This window comes from Hyperoodon ampullatus (genome assembly GCF_949752795.1).
Source record: "Hyperoodon ampullatus genome assembly, chromosome: 11".
NCBI classification, from domain to species: domain Eukaryota; kingdom Metazoa; phylum Chordata; class Mammalia; order Artiodactyla; family Ziphiidae; genus Hyperoodon; species Hyperoodon ampullatus.
Window position 1 is genome coordinate 67,226,327 of NC_136924.1, and position 20,886 is coordinate 67,247,212.

At 40.8% G+C, this 20,886-nt stretch overlaps 1 protein-coding gene across 3 annotated transcripts in view; it reads left to right on the forward strand.

The window, feature by feature from the left end:
* TBC1D30 (TBC1 domain family member 30) overlaps positions 1-20,886 on the forward strand; it is a gene marked incomplete at its 5' end in the record, with an annotated part of 82,873 nt that overhangs the window by 45,128 nt on the left and 16,859 nt on the right. For all 3 annotated transcript variants that reach the window (XM_079715311.1, XM_079715312.1, XM_079715313.1), the window contains 5 exons: positions 1,277-1,402; positions 3,474-3,659; positions 13,078-13,246; positions 15,656-15,824; positions 20,440-20,545. In XM_079715311.1, the coding sequence (XP_079571437.1) occupies positions 1,277-1,402; positions 3,474-3,659; positions 13,078-13,246; positions 15,656-15,824; positions 20,440-20,545 (756 nt within the window). The remainder of the gene's footprint in view (positions 1-1,276; positions 1,403-3,473; positions 3,660-13,077; positions 13,247-15,655; positions 15,825-20,439; positions 20,546-20,886) is intronic.

Here is a 20,886-nt window from a genome sequence, read left to right on the forward strand (position 1 = left end):
ACTTGAATTGCCATCTTATTAATTCATAAACGTAGTCTTTGTTTCCTTTTTAAAAAAATTTTATTGAAGTATAGTTGATTTTCAATGTTGTGTTTTTACTGCTGTACAGCAAAGTGATTCAGTTATACATATATATACATTCTTTTTTATATTCTTTTCCATTATGCTTTATCACAGAATATTGAATATAGTTCCCTGTGCTATACAGTAGGACCTTGTTGTTTATCCGTTCTATATATAATAGCTTGCATCGACTAATCCCAAACTCCTAATCTATCCTTCCCCCACCCCCTTCCTTTGTGGCAGCCACAATTCCCATTCCTTTTTTTAAATTTAATTTTTATTATATATTGGGGTATAGTTAATTTACAATGCTGTGTTAGCTTCAGGTGTACAGCAAAGTGATTCTGTTATACATATACATATAGCCATTCCATTTCAGGTTCTCTTCCCATATAGGTCGCCACAGAATATTCAGTAGAGTTCTTTGTGCTATACAGTAGGTCCTTATTGATTATCTATTTTTTATATAGTAGTGTGTATATGTTAATCCCAAACTCCTAATTTATCCCACCACCCCACATTTCCCCTTTGGTAACTGTAAGTTTGTTTTTGAAGTTTGTGAGTCTCTTTCTGTTTTGTAAATAAGTTCATTTGTATTACAAACCAGGTCTTAATACTCCTAGAATTTGAACATTTTGGTTCCTCAAAATGCACATTAAAAATAGCATTATGAAACAGCTTTTCCAGATAAGGTAATGAAAGGCCTAAAAATATCCAGTGATTCCTTTAAAAAAGTTATTCATTATAGGAACCCATCTGTCAGTTTTTTGTGTGTGTGAGAGAGGGATGATTCAAAGGCAGAAGCCACTTTATGGTAGAAACAGGCCCATACTCCACGGATGACCAGGGAGCTCTTACCCAAGCATAGAGCGCCATCCAGAGCCAAGTATAACAAGCTCATAAGCTAATTTAGCTATTCCAATGAACTGAAATAAAATTTGAAATGTTTTCGTTTTCTTAACAGTATCCCTAATGGCTGGATCATTGCTTGTAGGATCTCAACAATATTAATTGAAAGAATAAATGAAAGCCCCTAATTGGTACAGTTTAGTACAGCAGACTTTTCAGTGAGGTTCTTAGAGTTTTCTACATGTAGGCTATATCTGTTCTAGTAACAGCTCTCATTTTATTATTGGATGCAATCATTATTTCCTGATAAAGAAAGATGAAATTATGTATTTTACTTTAGCATTCTTTTTTATTAATATTTTAGGTTTGGTTGACCTTGGCAGATCAGTATTTGCACAGTATAGCCATTGATTGGGACAAAACCATGCGCTTCACTTTCAATGAAAGGAGTAATCCTGATGATGACTCGATGGGAATTCAGATAGTCAAGGTAATGTCCCTAAGTTTGGCTTATTGTCTTAACTTAGAAGAAAGACCCTAAGAGCCAGATGTTTCCTGGACAGAGGATCAAGCCTTATGGATTGAATGTCCGTGTATTTCCTGCTTCCTAATTTCATTAGTTAACAGCTTTTTTTTTTTTTTTTTTTTTTTGCGGTACGCGGGCCTCTCACTGTTGTGGTCCCTCCCGTGGCGGAGCACAGCCTCTGGATGCGCAGGCCCAGCGGCCACAGCCCACGGGCCCAGCCGCCCTGCGGCATGCGGGATCCTCCCGGACCGGGGCATGAACCCGCGTCCCCTACATCGGCAGGCAGACTCCCAACCACTGTGCCACCAGGGAAGGCCAGTTAACAGCTTTTTAACGGGGAACTTGATGATGCCTTTTCCTCATAAATTTGTATGTTGCTAGTAAGAAGAAAATGTTTCCATTCATATTCAACTTATTTATTTTGCTCACATGATAGGAAATTGAAATTCCTTTTTTCTTTAGCATGGGTCAGTGCTTTTAACTGGATTTTAATGTAAAAGTCACTGAGAAATTTAAAGTTAAATCTATTTCATATTAGAATAATTGGGCACTTATTAGGATTTTGATAATTTCTTAACTGTCATTTTATGAAGATAGTTAGATTGACTGATGGGTTTACTTTAAACCAGATGGTCAAATGCTCAAGCCAGCTGTGGTTCACCTACCTGGATTATTACAGTTGATTAGAGCCTGGCACCGAAAGCCAAGGATGCTGATTTGATTTAATCCCATTATTATTCTCTTACATAAGCCTCTAGCACATGCTTCTTACTTTATATGAGTACATTACGTGTGATGCTAAACTGAGGTTTTAAAAGGAAAGTTGTTTCATCTAAATTTCGGTCACCAGAAGTTGGCTAATGTTTTGGCAGATTTGAAGATATGTTTTTCAGGAGGAGGTCCTAACTAAAAGGAGCTATTTTCTCATCTAACTTGGTCTGTTTCAAGCATATAATATAAAAAAGGAACTTTTATATTGTATGCTTGAAAAGCCTTTGCATTGTCCACATTTGAGCTGTTTATTTGGAATTTAGGTATATGTTTCCCAGAGATGAAGTATTCCATATTTGAAATATTTTCTTTCTATTTAAGTTGTGAATTAAGGCAATGCACATTTTATAACAATCATGTTATTAAGAGAATTTTTTTTCTCATTGAAATGAATGATATGTCAGTAAAATGACTTCAGCTCCTGAAAATCATAGTCTCTGTTTGGTAATTAAATTATAGATATTACCCTCATTAAATATTAAAGTACAGTAAATGTTTATGCCTCTTTTATACAAATTTATAAAACAACTTGGAGAAAACGGTTTTTCTGTCTCTTTGTAGTACCGGTTACATTTTTTTATTCTTTTCATTTTGCTCCTTAATACTATTTGGAGTTTTGATAGCTAAATATTATATCATTTTTTGTAGAAAGAAATAATGTTAGGATCTATCATACATGTGTTAGAATGACTTGTTTTATTGGAGATGTATGATTAAAATAAACTGTCAATTTATTTGGAATTATAATGCAGTATTAATTCTGAGTCCCTTTTTGTGTTAACTCTGGAAATACTTGTGGTAGAAAGTTTGCCTGACTGAAATTCCTCTTGAAAATGCCTCAGCATATTAGAAAACTAAAAAAAAAAAAAAAAAAAAAAAAAGTTTTGGTCCATGTGTTTAAGTTGCATATACATTTTTAAATTTTTTTTTGCGGTACACGGGCCTCTCACTGTTGTGGCCTCTCCCGTCGAGGAGCACAGGCTCTGGACGCGCAGGCTCAGCAGCCATGGCTCACGGGCCCAGCCACTCCGCGGCATGTGGGATCTTCCCGGACTGGGGCACGAACCCGTGTCCCCTGCATCGGCAGGTGGACTCTCAACCACTGTGCCACCAGGGAAGCCCTGCATATACATTTTTGAAAACTAAAATCCATGTTGATACTCTGACTCTACTTAATGCTGAGGCAGAGAAAAAACTAAAGTTTTTTTTTTTTTAGAGAGCTTAAGGAGGTATTTTAAAAAATGTTTTTTCCCTCTCATTTTAGGATCTTCACCGCACAGGCTGCAGTTCTTACTGTGGCCAGGAGGCTGAGCAGGACAGGGTTGTGTTGAAGCGGGTTCTGCTGGCCTATGCCCGATGGAACAAGAATGTCGGGTATTGCCAAGGCTTTAACATCCTGGCTGCACTAATTCTGGAAGTGGTGGAAGGCAATGAAGGCGATGCTCTGAAAGTGAGTATCAGGCTCTGAAGAAGGCAACTAAAATTCTTCAGAGAGTGAAATACTGGAACTTAATTTCTCTTCCCTGGTGCTCCACCTCCTTCCAGGGTATTGACTACACCTTTCTTATTATCCATGATACCATTTCTCCCAGGTTAAAGCCTAGTCACATGACAGACTTATGTAGCTGCCAAATTTGAGGAGAATGATTATGTTTTTAGTCTCACTTATGAGACATCATATTTTTTCAAATTTTATTTTATTCTTTTAACATCTTTATTGGAGTATAATTGCTTTACAATGGTGTGTTAGTTTCTGCTTTATAACAAAGTGAATCAGCTATACATATACATATATCCCCATATCTCCTCCCTCTTGTATCTCCCTCCCACCCTCCCTATCCACACCTCTAGGTGGTCACAAAGCACCGAGCTGATCTCCCTGTGCTATGTGGCTGCTTCCCACTAGCTATCTACCTTACGTTTGGTAGTGTATATATGTCCATGCCACTCTCTCACTTTGTCCCAGCTCACCCTTCCCCCTCCCCGTGTCCTCAAGTCCATTCTCTATGTCTGCGTCTTTATTCCTTTCCTGCTCCTAGGTTCTTCAGAACCATTTTTTTAAAAAATTCCACGTATATGTGTTAGCATACGGTATTTGTTTTTCTCTTTCTGACTTACTTCACTCTGTATGACAGACTCTAGGTCCATCCACCTCACTACAAATAACTCAATTTCATTTCCTTTTAGAGACATCATATTTAAAGCAAGCTGAATACTAACTGTATTGATTATCCAGTGATGCCTAACAAATTAGTTGCTTCAAACAGCCAATGTGTATTACCTCACAGTTTCTTTGAGTCAGGAATCTGGGTGCGGCTTAGCTGGCTCAGAGTCACATCATTGTGGCACTCAAACTCTCGTCTGGGGCTTTAGTCTCATCCGAAGGCTCGATTGAGTAGGGAGAGCATGCACTTTCAAGTTAATTCATGTGGTTGTTGGCAGGATTCCATTCATCACAGATTGTTGGACTGAGAGCCTCAGTTTTTCTGCTGGCTGTTGTTCTTTGCTATGTGGGCCTCTCCATTGTACAACGTGGTGGCTGGCATCCCTCAGAGTGAACGAGAGAGTAAAAGAGAATGGCAAGTCAGAAGAGATTACATTACAGATCTGTAGCCTAATATCAGAAGTGACATTCCATTATTTTTGTGATGTTTTTCTTTTTTTAACATCTTTATTGGAGTATAATTGCTTTACAGTGGTGTGTTAGTTTCTTCTTTATAACAAAGTGAATCGGCTATACATATATCCCCATATCTCCTCCCTCTTGTGTCTCCCTCCCACCCACCATATTTTATTTATTTATGTATTTATTTATAAATTTATTTATTTATTTATTTAGGCTGCTTTGGTTTTTTTTTAAACATTTTTATTGGAGTATAATTGCTTTACAATGGTGTGTTATTTTCTGCTTTATAACGAAGTGAGTCAGTTATACATATACCTATATCCCCATATCTCTTCCCTTTTGTGTCTCCCTCCCTCCCACCCTCTGTATCCCACCCTTCTAGCTGGTCACAAAGCGCTGAGCTTATCTCCCTGTGCTAGGCGACTGCTTCCCACTAGCTATCTATTTTACATTTGGTAGTGTATATATGTCCATATATACACTACCACTCTCTCACTTTGTCCCAGCATACCCTTCCCTCTCCGCATGTCCTCAAGTCCATTCTCTAGTAGGCCTATGTCTTTATTCCCATCTTGTCCCTAGGTTCTTCATGACCTTTTTTTTTTTTTTAGATTCCATATATATGTGTTAGCATATGGTATTTGTTTTTCTCTTTCTGACTTACTTCACTCTGTATGACAGACTCTAGGTCCATCCACCTCACTACAAATAACTCGATTTCGTTTCTTTTTATGTCTGAGTAGTATTCCATTGTATATATGTGCCACATCTTCTTTATCTATTCATCTGTCGATGGACACTTAGGTTGCTTCCAAGTCCTGGCTATTTTAAATAGAGCTGCAATGAACATTGTGGTACATGACTCTTTTTGAATTATGGTTTTCTCAGGGTATATGCCCAGTAATGGGATTGCTGGGTCGTATGGTAGTTCTATTTTTAGTTTTTTAAGGAACCTCCATACTGTTCTCCATAGTGGCTGTATCAATTTACATTCCCACCAACAGTGCAAGAGGGTTCCCTTTTCTCCACACCCTCTCCAGCATTTACTGTTTGTAGATTTTTTGATGATGGCCATTCTGACCGGTGTGAGATGATATCGCATTGTAGTTTTGAGTTGCATTTCTCTAATGCTTAATGATATTGAGCATTCTTTCATGTGTTTGTTGGCAATCTGTATATCTTCTTTGGAGAAATGTCTATTTAGGTCTTCTGCCCTATTTTGGATTGGGTTGTTTGTTTTTTTGATATTGAGCTGCATGAGCTGCTTGTAAATTTTGGAGATTAATCCTTTGTCAGTTGCTTCATTTGCAAATATATTCTCCCATTCTGAGGGTTGTCTTTTGATCTTGTTTATGGTTTCGTTTTCTGTGCAAAAGCTTTTAAGTCTCATTAGGTCCCATTTATTTATTTTTGTTTTTATTTCCATTTCTCTAGGAGGTGGGTCAAAAAGGATCTTGCTGTGATTTATGTCATAAGTGTTCTGCCTATGTTTTCCTCTAAGAGTTTGATAGTGTCTGGCCTTATATTTAGGTCTTTAATCCATTTTGAGTTTATTTTTGTGTGTGGTGTTAGGGAGTGTTCTAATTTCATTCTTTTACATGTAGCTGTCCAGTTTTCCCAGCACCACTTATTGAAGAGACTGTCTTTTCTCCATTGTATATTCTTGCCTCCTTTATCAAAGATAAGGTGACCATATGTGTGTGGGTTTATCTCTGGGCTTTCTATCCTGTTCCATTGATCTATATTTCTGTTTTTGTGCCAGTACCATACTGTCTTGATTACTGTAGCTTTGTAGTATAGTCTGAAGTCCGGGAGCCTAATTCCTCCGGCTCCATTTTTCTTTCTCAAGATTACTTTGGCTGTTCAGGGTCTTTTGTGTTTCCATGCAAATTGTGAAATTTTTTATTCTAGTTCTGTGAAAAATGCCATTGCCAGTTTGATAGGGATTGCATTGAATCTGTAGATTCCTTTGGGTAGTATAGTCATTTTCACAATGTTGATTCTTCCAATCCAAGAACACGGTATATCTCTCCATCTATTTGTTTCATCTTTAATTTCTTTCATCAGTGTCTTATAATTTTATGCATACAGGTCTTTTGTCTCCTTAGGTAGGTTTATTCCTAGGTATTTTTTCTTTTTGTTGCAATGGTAAATTGGAGTGTTTTCTTAATTTCACTTTCAGAATTTTCATCATTAGTGTATAGGAATGCAAGAGATTTCTGTGCATTAATTTTGTATCCTGCTACTTTACCAAATTCATTGATTAACTGTAGTAGTTTTCTGGTAGCATCTTTAGGATTGTCTATGTATGGTATCATGTCATCTGCAAACAGTGACAGCTTTACTTCTTCTTTTCCGATTTGGATTCCTTTTATTTCTTTGTCTGCTCTGACTGCTGTGGTAAAACTTCCAAAACTATGTTGAATAATAGTGGTGAGAGTGGGCAACCTTGCCTTGTTCCTGATCTTAGTGGAAATGCTTTCAGTTTTTCACCATTGAGAACGATGTTGGCTGTGGGTTTGTCATATATGGCCTTTATTATGTTGAGGTAAGTTCCCCCTATGCCCACCTTCTGGAGGGTGTTTATCATAAATGGGTGTTGAATTTTATCGAAAGCTTTCTCTGCATCTATTGAGATGATCATATGGTTTTTCTCCTTCAATTTGTTAATATGGTGTATCACATTGATTGATTTGCGTATGTTGAAGAATCCTTGCATTCCTGGGATAAACCCTACTTGATCATGGTGTATGATCCTTTTAATGTGCTGTTGGATTCTGTTTGCTAGTATTTTGTTGAGGATTTTTGCATCTATGTTCATCAGTGATATTGGTCTGTAGTTTTCTTTTTTTGTGACATCTTTGTCTTATTTTGGTATCAGGTTGAGGGGGCCTCGTAGAATGAGTTTGGGAGTGTTCCTCCTTGTTCTGTATTTTGGAAGAGTTTGAGAAGGATAGGTGTTAGCTCTTCTCTAAATGTTTGATAGAATTCACCTGTGAAGCCATCTGGTCCTGGGCTTTTGTTTCTTGGAAGATTTTTAATCACAGTTTCAATTTCAGTGCTTGTGATTGGTCTGTTTATATTTTCTCTTTCTTCCTGATTCAGTCTTGGAAGGTTGTGCTTTTCTAAGAATGTGTCCATTTCTTCCAGGTTGTCCATTTTATTGGCATAGAGTTGCTTGTAGTAATCTCTCATGATCTTCTGTATTTCTGCAGTGTCAGTTGTTACTTCTCCTTTCTCCTTTCTAATTCTATTGATTTGAGTCTTCTCCCTTTTTTTCTTGATGAGTCTGGCTAATGGTTTATCAATTTTGTTTATCTCCTCAAAGAACCAGCCTTTAGTTTTATTGATCTTTGCTATCGTTTCCTTCATTTCTTTTTCATTTATTTCTGATCTTATCTTTATGATTTCTTTCCTTCTGCTAACTTCGGGGTTTTTTTGTTCTTCTTTCTCTAATTGCTTTAGGTGTAAGGTTAGGTTGTTTATTTGAGATGTTTCTTGTTTTTTTTTTTTTTTTTGCGGTACGCGGGCCTCTCACTGTTGTGGCCTCTCCCGTTGCGGAGCACAGGCTCCGGATGCGCAGGCTCAGTGGCCATGGCTCACGGGCCTAGCCGCTCCGCGGCATGTGGGATCTTCCCAGACCGGGGCACGAACCCATGTCCCCTGCATCGGCAGGTGGATTCTCAACCACTGCGCCACCAGGGAAGCCCGTTTCTTGTTTTTTAAGGTAGGATTGTATTGCTATAAACTTCCCTCTTAGAACTGCTTTTGCTGCATCCCATAGGTTTTGGGTTGTTGTGTTTTCATTGTCATTTGTTTCTAGGTGTTTTTTGATTTCCTCTTTGATTTCTTCAGTGATCTCTTGGTTATTAAGTAGTGTATTGTTTAGCCTCCATGTGTTTGTATTTTTACAGATTTTTTCCTGTAATTGATATCTAGTCTCATAGTGTTGTGGTCAGAAAAGATGCTTGATACTATTTTGATTTTCTTAAATTTACCAAGGCTTGATTTGTGACCCAAGATATGATCTATCCTGGAGAATGTTCCATGAGCACTTGAGAAGAAAATGTATTCTGTTGTGTTGGGATGGAATGTCCTATAAATATCTATTAAGTCTGTCTTGTTTAATGTATCATTTAAAGCTTGTGTTTCCTTATTTATTTTCATTTTGGATGATCTGTCCATTGGTGAAAGTGGGGTGTTAAAGTCCCCTACTATGATTTTGTTACTGTTGATTTCCCCTTTTATGGCTGTTAGTATATGTTTTATTTATTAGAAGCCAGTCACTAAGTCCAGCTCGTATTCAAGGGGAAGGGCATATACAAGGGTGTGACTACCAGGAGGTGTAGTTCCTGAGACGTCACGCTGTAAACTGCCTTATTTGTTATGCTTAATTCTGGTTGGATCTTGTTAGTAGGTTGCTTTCACATCTGGAGCAAGGTATGAATGAGGTAGGCTGAGGGTGAATGTCTGTGATGGAAGGTGTTTGCGTGGAGAAAGGTTATGGAAGTGAATTTTGTTTCTTATCTTTTAATCTTTGATGTCTAGGGCCTTTTCTAGTAAAAAAATTCTGGAAACACTTTGAAATGGGTTGCTAGCAAGTTAAACTTATAGGTCTGAATGTGACTCAGTGAGTCATCACAAATAGCCTTTATGAGAAATGAAGCATTTCAGATGTAGAGGATGGCCACTGCCTTTTTTGCTTGGCGTAGTATGGGGTAGCTTATGCATATTTGAACCCTGAAGCTGTTTTTGATTGCAATGTTGTGTGATGGATAGGATGAATACTTAGTCTTTGTATTCAAGATCCCCCCCTCCCAATTCTGTGTTTGATTGTGGCAAATAACTTAGTGATATTCTTAATCACTCACTAAATGTCATACGGAAAAAGAAACACATTTTCCTCCTGGTTTTATACACATCGTGGTGGAATTAATTATAAATCCAGCATGACATTATCTAAATCTGTATTCACCCTCTCGATTTTTCCATTCATGTATTTAAGGAAACAGCTTTGAAGGTACTTGTTCATCAAATAGGCAGGGGTGAAGGGGAGGAGGCAGTGACAAATCAAATACGTGAGTTTAAAACTTTTTTTTTTTTTTTTTTTGCGGTACGCGGGCCTCTCACTGTTGTGGCCTCTCCTGTTGCGGAGCACAGGCTCCAGACGCACAGCCTCAGCGGCCATGGCTCACGGGCCCAGCCGCTCCGCGGCATGTGGGATCTTCCTGGACCGGGGCACGAACCCGTGTCCCCTGCATCGGCAGGCGGACTCTCAACCACTGCGCCACCAGGGAAGCCCTTATTGTTGAGTTTGAAGAATTGTACATTTTGGCTGACAGTCCTTTTTTCAGATCTGTCTTTTGAAATATTTTCTCCCAGTCTGTGGCTTTTCTTCTAATCCTCTTGGCAGTGTCTTTCACAGAGCAGAAGGTTTAAATTTTAATGAAGTCTAGCCTACCAAATATTATTTTTTTCATGGATTGTGCCTTTGGTATTGTATCTAAAAAGTCATTTAAAAGTCATACTCAAGGTCATCTAGGCTCTGTTATCTCCTAGGAGTTTTTATGGTATTGCGTTTTAGATCATAGGTCTATGATCCCTTTTGAGTTACTTTTTGTGCAGAGTGTAGGGTTGTTCCAACGCCATTTGTTGAAGAGACTGTCTGTTCTATTGCCATTATGTATCCTATTTTTTTTAAAGATCTAATGTTTGGTCTTTGGAATACAGTAGTAGGTGAAGTAACATAGCTGACACAGTACATAGCTGGCTCTTATGTCTTATGTCAGATTTTGAGATGTGTTTGGACAGAGAATTTCATTGTGTCAAAAGAATTACTGTGATAATCGGAATTCTTTTTCTTGTTTTCATGTAATTTTGAGGGATTGTAATTACTTCATAAATACTTATAAATTCATTTAAAAATCTTTCTTGGTATTATATAGCTTATTCTAGATGAAAAGTGCAGTAATAGACTGTTACCTTTAAATTTTGCCTTCAGATCCCATAAATCTTCTCCTTACCTGTAGAGCGCGAGGTCCCTGACAGTGCCCTCTGCTCTGCTGACAATCTGCTCTCCCCTCTGCTGGCCTGTGTGAGGGCTTCCTCCCTCCACAGGGAGGGACTGCTTTTACTGCTAAACTCCTATTTCCAGGGTGATGCTGCATTTACCTGGTAAATTCTGACCCTGTGTCAGAAGGCTAAGGCGGTTCCCTGGGCCTGTTCACTCCTATAGTAAAAGCCATGGGGGGCCTTCTTGAGAGTATGTCCGCAGTCTTACTGACTTAGTCAAAACTATGACCCTAGGGCTTCCCTGGTGGCACAGTGGTTAAGAATCCGCCTGACAATGCAGGGGACACGGGTTTGAGCCCTGGTCTGGGAGGATCCCACATGCCACAGAGCAACTAAGCCTGTGAGCCACAACTACTGAGCCTGTGTACCACAACTGCTGAAACCCGTGCACCTAGAGCTCATGCTCTGCAACAAGAGAAGCCACTGCAATGAGAAGCCTGCGCATCGCAATGAACAGTAGCCCTTGCTTGCTGCAACTAAAGAAAGCCTGCGTGCAGCAATGAAGACCCAACACGGCCAAAAATAAATAAATAAATTTATAAAAAACAAAACAAAACAACTATGACCCTAAAAGTAGAAGTTATAAGCCAAGGATGAGGGGGAAATGGGCCCTTGGCAGGTCTGGGAGATAATTTTTTTTTTTTGGAAAATAGTGTTTTGTGATATGCTGAAAATCAAAATATGAGACAGCTACTTCTCCACCAACGTATAGGACCCACTATGATTTTGTTCTTTTATTTTTTTAATTAATTTATTTATTTTTGGCTGCATTGGGTCTTTGTTGCTGCGCGCGGGCTTTCTCTAGTTGTGGTGAGCGGGGGCTACTCCTTGTTGTGGTGCGCAGGCTTCTCATTGCAGTGGCTTCTCTTGTGGCGGAGCACGGGCTCTAGGTGGCGGTCTTCAGCAGTTGTGGCACGTGGGCTCAGTAGTTGTGGCTCGCGAGCTCTAGAGCACAGGCTCAGTAGTTGTGGCGCATGGGCTTAGTCGCTCTGTGTCATGTGGGATCTTACCGGACCAGGGTTTGAACCTGTGTCCCCTGCATTGGCAGGCGGATTCTTAACCACTGCACCACCAGGGAAGTCCTGTGATTTTGCTCTTAATTTTGCTTTTTCTGTGCTCTAGGGAAAGAGAAGATCTTCTAAGGAGGAGGGCATAAACAGAGCATGCAAGCTGACATATAGAACTGACGTGTGTTTTGCTGGGTCATTCTGGTGGTTCTTGACATCTTAGAAAAGATATAGAAAAATCAGATAGAAAAGTCAGAATGAAAATAGTAATTTGAAGAGCATGAGACAATCTCATGAAAGAAATCCCAATTTAAAAGTACCATTTGCTTAAACAACACCTTGTTGCACTCTCCCAGGAGAGGAAGTGGACAAAAAGCCAACATCAGTTGTCCGAATAACCCAGGTTGATGGTCAGTGAATCTTGAGACGGGCTGCAGTTGTGATGTTTCATGACAGGCCAGCTCTTGGTTTTCAGGTTAAGGTTGTAACACTGTGCTGCTATCAGGGAGCCGACATTGAGATTCCTGCCTGCTGCTGAGAAAGCATGTGCTCCGTGGCTTCTCAGAGGGAGGCTGAGGGGTGTATTTATCATCACAACTACTTATAGGATGAACTCAGGTCTAGCGGCCCAGCTAGAAATTTTAGACATTGGCAGATGTGGGGTCTGAGGTACTTAGAAAATTATGCCGCCCTCTCCTTACCCAGGGGGAGAGGAGCCTTGAAAATCCAGAGCATTTGGTTCTGACATATGTAAAGGACAGTGTGCTTTGGCTAACTGCATTTTATCTGTTTGAATATGTTCTATTTAGGATATGTTAATATACCGGTTTTTATGAAGCAATCTTTTTTTTTTAATAGATTTATTTTGTTTATTTATTTGTTTTTTTTTTGGCTGCATTGGGTCTTCATTGCTGCATGCAGGCTTTCTCTAGTTGTGGCTAGCAGGGGCTACTCTTCGTTGTGGTTCACGGGCTTCTCAATGCGATGGCTTCTCTTGTTGAGGAGCATAGGCTCTAGGCGCACAGGCTTCAGTAGTTGTGGCACGTGGGCTTCAGTAGCTGTGGCTCACAGGCTCTAGAGCGCAGGCTCAGTTTTTGTGGCGCACGGGCTTGGTTGCCCCGCGGCCTGTATGAAGCAATCTTATTCTTTATCTTTTTCTTCAGATTATGATTTACCTTATTGACAAGGTACTTCCTGAAAGCTATTTTGTCAACAATCTCCGGGCACTGTCTGTGGATATGGCCGTCTTCCGAGACCTCTTGAGACTGAAGCTCCCTGAATTATCTCAGCACCTGGATACTCTTCAGAAAACTGCAAACAAAGAAAGTGGAGGTAGTGATGATTCAATGCTATTTTACCTTTGAAAATAGTTTACTTCTCTGGTTCCACTGTACATAAGAGCCTAAACCTTGAATGGAAATATGTGTTTTCAGATACTTCTATTGGTGAGAGTTTAGTGCAATGGAATAGATTTCTAGAGAACAAAAACAAAACTAAAAACAAAACCAAGAACAAAAAACAGAGGGCCAAATGTTGAACTTCTAACTGGTTATGGTTAGGAACTCAGACAAGAACCTAATACTTCACCAGTGCCAGATCACCAAGTATATATTGTACTCTAGGTAAAGAAGGGTATCCGTGTCTTGCCATCTAGTTAAACTGCTTTAAGTTGGCACCAGAACTATAGGAGTTCTGTAAAACTGAGCTACAGGTACAACTTAGCACAGACTGTGGTTTTGCCTCAACCATTGATGTTATGGAGAGTGGAATATGTATTTTCATAAAGTTGTAGGAGATAAAAGCAGTCCTTTGGACTGAGCTCTTTTTATTCATTCATGCGAAGGGTATTTAGATTTACTTGAGATGAATGGGCCTGTTCTTGCTGGAGAAGGGCTCTTCTGGACCTCTGTTTAGAACCTGAGCCCTGCAGGAATGGACTGGGCTGAGTGGGGTGGTGATGGAGACAGCTCTGCAAGCAGCTCTGAGTCTCCTCCATCTAGCCGGCTTCGTCCAGCTTCCCAAGTACCTGAGCTCATAGCTGTCATTATACCCACTGCTTGCACTTCCCTGGCTGTGCTCAGGATACCAGAAATAGAATAGTCAGAAGTTTGCTATGTTTCCTTTAGATGCTTGCCAGTTCCTGATCCATGCATTTAAATCTGGGAAAATACGAAAGGATTTTGAGGACCCTATCTATGATTAAAATACACTGGTGGGCTTCCCTGGTGGCGCAGTGGTTGAGAGTCCGCCTGCCGATGCAGGGGACACGGGTTCGTGCCCCGGTCCGGGAAGATCCCACATGCCGCAGAGCAGCTGGGCCCGTAAGCCATGGCCGCTGAGCCTGTGCGTCCGGAGCCTGTGCTCCGCAGCGGGAGACGCCACAGCGATGAGAGGCCCGCGTACCATGAAACAAACAAACAAACAAACAAACAAATAAAATACACTGGAAATTTTAGTGACACCTGAACATCTCTAAGCATTTTCTTCTAAGTCGTTTGAGCAATCTTACTTAATTTGGCTGTGCAGTATACTTGTGAACCGATGGGGATTTCATAAAGCTTCCAGAGAGACCAAACTTTTCTGTCCCGGAGTCAGACACACTTTTACTGGGCTCCACGTTTCCCCCAAATGCCCTGTACTTGCTTAAGTGGTGACCTCAGATTCTAATCTCTGAACAAAGATTTTCCTTTGTTCATAGGTAAGAAGCAAGAAAATGAGTGCAGGAGAACAGATCTTGTTTTGCTTGTACTTGGGTAAATGCACCTTCTGACTGTAATTTGGAGGGAGGATTAGTCCAAATATCTAAATTTTTATATTTCATTAAAATACACGCTTATGTGATCACAGGAAGTTGGAGGGGACTCTTTTTTTAGTAAATCCAGAAACTTCAAAGTGAGCTGGATCCAGGGTCTTTAAAACTGGGTATAGTTTAGTTAAAAATATTGTAAAATTTCACTTTGCTTGATCTCTGAGTATTTTGGGATTTTCCAGCTTTATTTCTGTTACTGATTTCTGGTTTAATTCCATTGTGGTCTGAGAACTATGTATAAATTACAAAGTAGACAAGTAACTGCTAATGAGCAATTTTCTTTTTATTGGCAGCATTTGAATAAAGGTAGGCTTTAGGAGGTTTTGAAAATCAGCTTTTACTTTTGAGAGGTTAAAATCCTTTCTTTTTATCCTGTTTTCGGTGAGGAAAACATCCTCCTTAATATTCAGCACCCACAATAGGTAGAGCCAAATTAAATTTTAGGTTAAGATTTCTGAAATATCACAAAGAATCTGTGAAGTTCATATTATTGAGATTTTTATTAAACACACCTATGTTCTTCCAAAAAAATAAAAAAAGGAAGGACAAAAGGAGGAAGGAACCAGAATTTAGAGATATAAAGAAATCAGTCAGGGCTTCCCTGGTGGCGCAGTGCTTGGGAGTCCACCTGCTGATGCAGGGGACGCCGGTTCGTGCCCTGGTCCGGGAAGATCCCACATGCCGCGGAGCGGCTGGGCCCATGAGCCATGGCCGCTGGGCCTGTGCGTCCGGAGCCTGTGTTCCGCAACGGGAGAGGCCACAACAATGAGAGGCCCACGTACCGCAAAAAAAAAAAAAAAAGGAAAAAAAAAAAAAAAGAAATCAGTCAGGAAATAACATTTTTGGGTGGACATGGGAGACTGAAAGAGGGTATTTTTATATCTTACAAGTTGTTGATTCTGGAGAGATGTAGAGTGTTTGTTTTATTTCAGGTGGATATGAGCCCCCACTTACGAATGTCTTCACGATGCAGTGGTTTCTGACTCTCTTCGCTACGTGCCTCCCTAACCATACGGTTTTAAAGATTTGGGATTCAGTCTTCTTTGAAGGTTCGGAAATCATCCTAAGGGTGTCGCTGGCTATCTGGGCAAAACTGGGAGAGTAAGTGATTTCCCACTGCTGTTCTTTTCTGTGGTGTTGAGGGCCTTACACCATTTTTGTGCTCTAACAAAGGATTGGTATTTAGGTTTGAGGAGGAGAGAAAGTTGTGAACTCGGTGCAATTGCTTCTGCCTTCTGAACTCAGCTGGCTCTTCTGTGAATGTTGGGGGCAGAGAGAATCCATTTTACTGAAGGAGCCAAGCTGTTGCAGGCCTGTAGGTCTCCTCCTCCTCAGTGCTGGTGTCCTGCCTGGTCTGAGCTGTCGGCATCTTTCCTGACACTGGTTGGGGAGAGGGAAAGGGAGGTAGGTGGAAGAGGAACAGGCAGATCTGGAGAGGACTGGGTGGGTTTGTTGGTTAAGACTGCAATTTGGCTTATGTTTGAATCTTTATAATTTATTTTGTGAGCTGTGATAAAATTAAATGAGATAATATGTATAAGGGTATCTAGCATGGTGCTTGGTATCTAGTCAACAGTAGAACTTATTTCATTTCATCAAGAGTTAATTCTAGGGACTTCCCTGGTGGCGCAGTGGTTGAGAGTCCGCCTGCCGATGTCCGCCTGCCAATGCAGGGGACACGGGTTCATGCCCTGCTCCGGGAAGATCCCACGTGCCACGGAGCAGCTGGGCCCATGAGCCATGGCTGCTGGGCCTGCGCGTCTGGAGCCTGTGCTCTGCGTCCGGAGAGGTCACGGCAGTGGGAGGCCTGCGTACCGCAAAAAAAAAAAAAAAAAAAAAAGAGTTAATTCTATGTTGAAATCTATTACTACTAAACAGATTTTACTTACATTCTTGTCTAGTAGCAGAGCTGGAAAAACTAGGGTATTTTCACCTATCTCTAATATATTATGACTGTTACATTAAAATTCGGCCTTTGGGGTAATGGAAGAGACATCAGGATGACGTTGTAGTTAACTGAAGATGCAGAGGATTTCTAAAACAAATCTTTATTGGAGCATAATTGCTTCACAATGCTGTGTTAGCTTCTGTTGTACAACAAAGTGAATCAGCCATATGCATACATACATCCCCATATCCCCTCCCTCTTGAGCCTCCCTCCCACCCTCCCTATCCCACCCCTCTTTGTGGTCACAAAGCACTGAGCTGATCTCCCTGTGCTATGCTGCTGCTTCCCACTAGCTGTCTATTTTACATTTGGTAGTGTATATATGTCGATGCTACTCTCACTTTGTCCCAGCTTCCCCCTCCCCCCACCATGTCCTCAAGTCCATTCTCTATGTCTACGTCTTTATTCCTGCCCTGCCACTAGGTTCATCAGTACCATTTTTTTTTAAGTTTCCATATATATGCGTTAGCATACGGTATTTGTGTTTCTCTTTCTGACTTACTTCACTCGTATGACAGACTCTAGGTCCGTCCACCTCACTACAAATAACTCAATTTCATTTCTTTTTATGGCTGAGTAATATTCCATTGTATCTATGTGCCACTTGAAGATGCAGAGAAGTTTTTAATGTTTCTTTCCTAGAGCTGTAAATGGCTTGAGTGGGTACCCATAGATGACACGGATCAAAAACTTTTTCAGTAGCCTTTTTATCTAAGACAAGTTGTTTCCTCGGAGACTTGCAGTATTTTTTACTTTTTGTAAGAAAGATCCACTGACTCTCAATTCAGGGATTAAAAAAAATCATTGTTGTGTGGAAGTATTTTTAAATATCATATAGCTATCTCCTTTGCCTTTGTTTTATTGTACATAGCTTTTCAGCTAGGCAAATAAATTCATCTGTGCGGGGTTTGTTGTGCTATTTACTTATCTGATTACTTTCTTCCGATGTCTACCTCTTTCTGCAGTCACATATTTCCAACCCACTCTACACCTCGTAAACTCTTTGAGCTTTGATAATTTCTCTATCAAACACTATCACACTCTAACTGGTGTGATAGTTACTGAGTAATTAGCTTATGGGATTAAAATGCTAAAGCACTTTACTGTATGCTGAGTCAGTTATGGTCCCCTTTTTGTTAGTTCTTAATTATGGGGCAGGAGGAGAAGAGGTGGTTCTCATTTTTATTCCCATCTATCCATTATCTGTAGGATCAGATTTTATTCATATGGTCCTCCCAAGGATGGCACACTGTTGAAATAATAATAGCTACACTTAAAATCCAATATTCATGGAGTGCTTGCAGTGGACAGGCATGGTTCTAAGCACTCTAGATGTAAAATTAACTCATTTAGTCCTCACCATCATCCTATGAGGTAGGTACTGTTATCATCCCCATTTTATAGATGTGGGCACTGAGGCACAGAGAAGTTAAGTAAATTGCCCCAAATCACTGAGTTAGTAAGTGGAAAGGCCTGATTTTCAACCTAGGTACCTTGGCTCTATAATCTGTGCTTTTAATAATGTGAATCTATTGCTTATAAATGGCTCCTGTTTATGAAGTTCAGGGATCTATGAATCAGACTGGTAGAATTTTAAATGTTTCATAGTCTTTGCTTATTATAATTATACATGTTTTGAGCGTGCAGCTTGTTAAAACAAAAGGAAAGGGAACCAACATGTATACAACATCAAGTACCTGCCGTGCCGTCATTGTGTTTGGAAGTTTACACACATCATCTCATTCGATTCTCCCCACAACCCTGTGAAGTAGGTAGGATTATTCTCCCTGTCTGTTCAAGTGAGAAAACTACCCCAGGAAGGCTAATTAACTAGTTCATTGTCCCACAGCTAATGAGTAGTGGTGCTGGGACTTAATCCTGGATCTTTCTGACTGTAATCAGTCAGACTCCAGGGCCTGTAATCTTGTCCACAAATTTTCCATTGGAAAAATCGTAAACAGTATGCAGGTGATCTCCAGCTTACGTGTACCTGAGTAACATATGTGCCTTGTGTGTGGTTATTCATGGGACCCTTCCCATCACCCTGCTTCTGCAACGTGAAATTTCCTCCTTTGCTCATACCAGCGGTACTTTTGGAATGTGTAAGCTGTAGACCATCTACTTAGCCCCACTGGCATCTCTTTCACATGTCCTTTCTTTTCTGATCTCACTGTCTTGGTTCCCTCCCTCGTTGCCTCATGCCTGGCACTGTCCTCCCTGGCCTCCCCATCGTACCCCGAACTCACCATGCCACCTCCCGGGCAACCTTGCCAAGGGCATGTCTGTTCCCACACTCCATATTAAAGGCCTTTCAGTAACTCTTGTCCTGAGGGGGCTCAGCAGGCAGGGGAGGCCATTGCAATCTGCTCTCTGCACCTCTCTGCCCTCATCTCTCCCTGGCGCCCCCAGCTGTGCAGCCGCTCCCATGCTGGTGGTGGGGACCTACATGCATTTCCCCCAGTAGTGCCTTCTGTCTCCTGTATCCACATCTTTGGGATGCTTTTTCCACCTTGTCAACCTGCAGAACATTTTTCAAAACTCATCTTAGGTAGTACTTCTCTTCCTCACTCTTCCTGCCACTCACAGGATAAACTTAACCACTTTATTTATGCCCACATGCTACTCGGTATTTTTCATTAACACATCAGCCATTTATTTCATTTATTTATTTACATGATTGTGGCAGTGGGATTTGAACAGCACTCCAGAGCATGGAATTTTCCCATCATCATATTGTTTTTGGATGGCTCTACGGAAATCCCCTAACCTTAGTGTATGCCAAAGAGCATGTCTTATGATTGGTGGGCAAATAGAGTTATCCTGCTATACAAAGACTGTCATAATAGATAAAACAAATACACAGGTCTCTTTGCTTTGGGTTATTCCTTCCCCCTCTAGAAGAAGGATTAAAGTCTCACCTGTCTCACAGGACGGGAGGTGACAGATTCTTTTTTTTTTTTTTTTTTTTTTTTTTGTGGCATGTGGGCCTCTCACTGTTGTGGCCTCTCCCATTGCAGAGCACAGGCTCCGGACGCGCAGGCTCAGCGGCCATGGCTCACGGGCCCAGCTGCTCTGCAGCATGTGGGATCTTCCCGGACCGGGGCACGAACCCGTGTCCCCTGCATCGGCAGGCGGACTCTCAACCACTGCGCCACCAGGGAAGCCCTGACAGATTCTTTATTTACATGTCTAACCAAACACAAGAAACAGGATGTAATTTCCAACTAGCAGCAGTGTCCTGAGAAGGGCTGAAAAGACTACCTGTGAAAATATCCTGTGGACTGATGAAATATGCAGATAAAGTTTTTGTATATTTCATCTTTCACTTCTCCTGTGGTTTGGTTTCAGTCTGTCAATGCCACTGCAGTTTGCAGATCCAGAGAAACAGATTCCCTCTAGGGAATAATTGTACTTGGGCACCCAATTTCCTGGTTATAATTTCTGATCAGTGATGGGTATTCTGATGTGTAGAATGTGTCACATGGAAACAATAAAGATGCCACAGGTGGGGCTGTGAGTCAGGGGAGCAGCATAGCAAAGATGGGAACTCATCCTAGAATAAGTACCTTTATATCGCCCTTCGAATTTTTTTAAATCTTTTCTCTGCCTAAAACAGGCTGTCCTGTGAGTGTATCATAGGATTTTGATTTTTGTTGGTTGCTAACTTGGTCGATTTGATGGCAAGAGAAAACATGTCGTCTTGTGCCTGCAGCATGTACCTGATAGCATGGGTGTCCTAAACAGTTCCTTTTTCTGTCCTTTATCTAGGCAGATAGAATGTTGTGAAACAGCAGATGAATTCTATAGCACCATGGGGCGCCTTACCCAGGAGATGCTGGAGAATGATCTTCTGGAAAGCCATGAACTCATGCAGGTGAGTGGGCAGCTCGGGGGACCCTGGTACCATGGGAACAAGCAGTGCCAGAGCAGCGGTCTTGGGAAATATATTTGCCCAGCCCTCAGATGTAGTTTTTCAAATGACCAAGAGTCTATATATAATTTGTTAAGGATCTAACTGTGTCACAAGAGGAAGGAAGAAATGGATATTTGTTACGGCTTTCGTTCCAACTGTGTTGCTTAAAAATCATAACGTGCAATACAAAAACAAACCAAAAAACCACCAGAACACCTCCTCCCTCACCACCCAAATCACCAGGTATTTGTTCTGAATCTGATTCTTAGCTGTAAAGGGAGACTTGTGGGGAGAAATAAGTA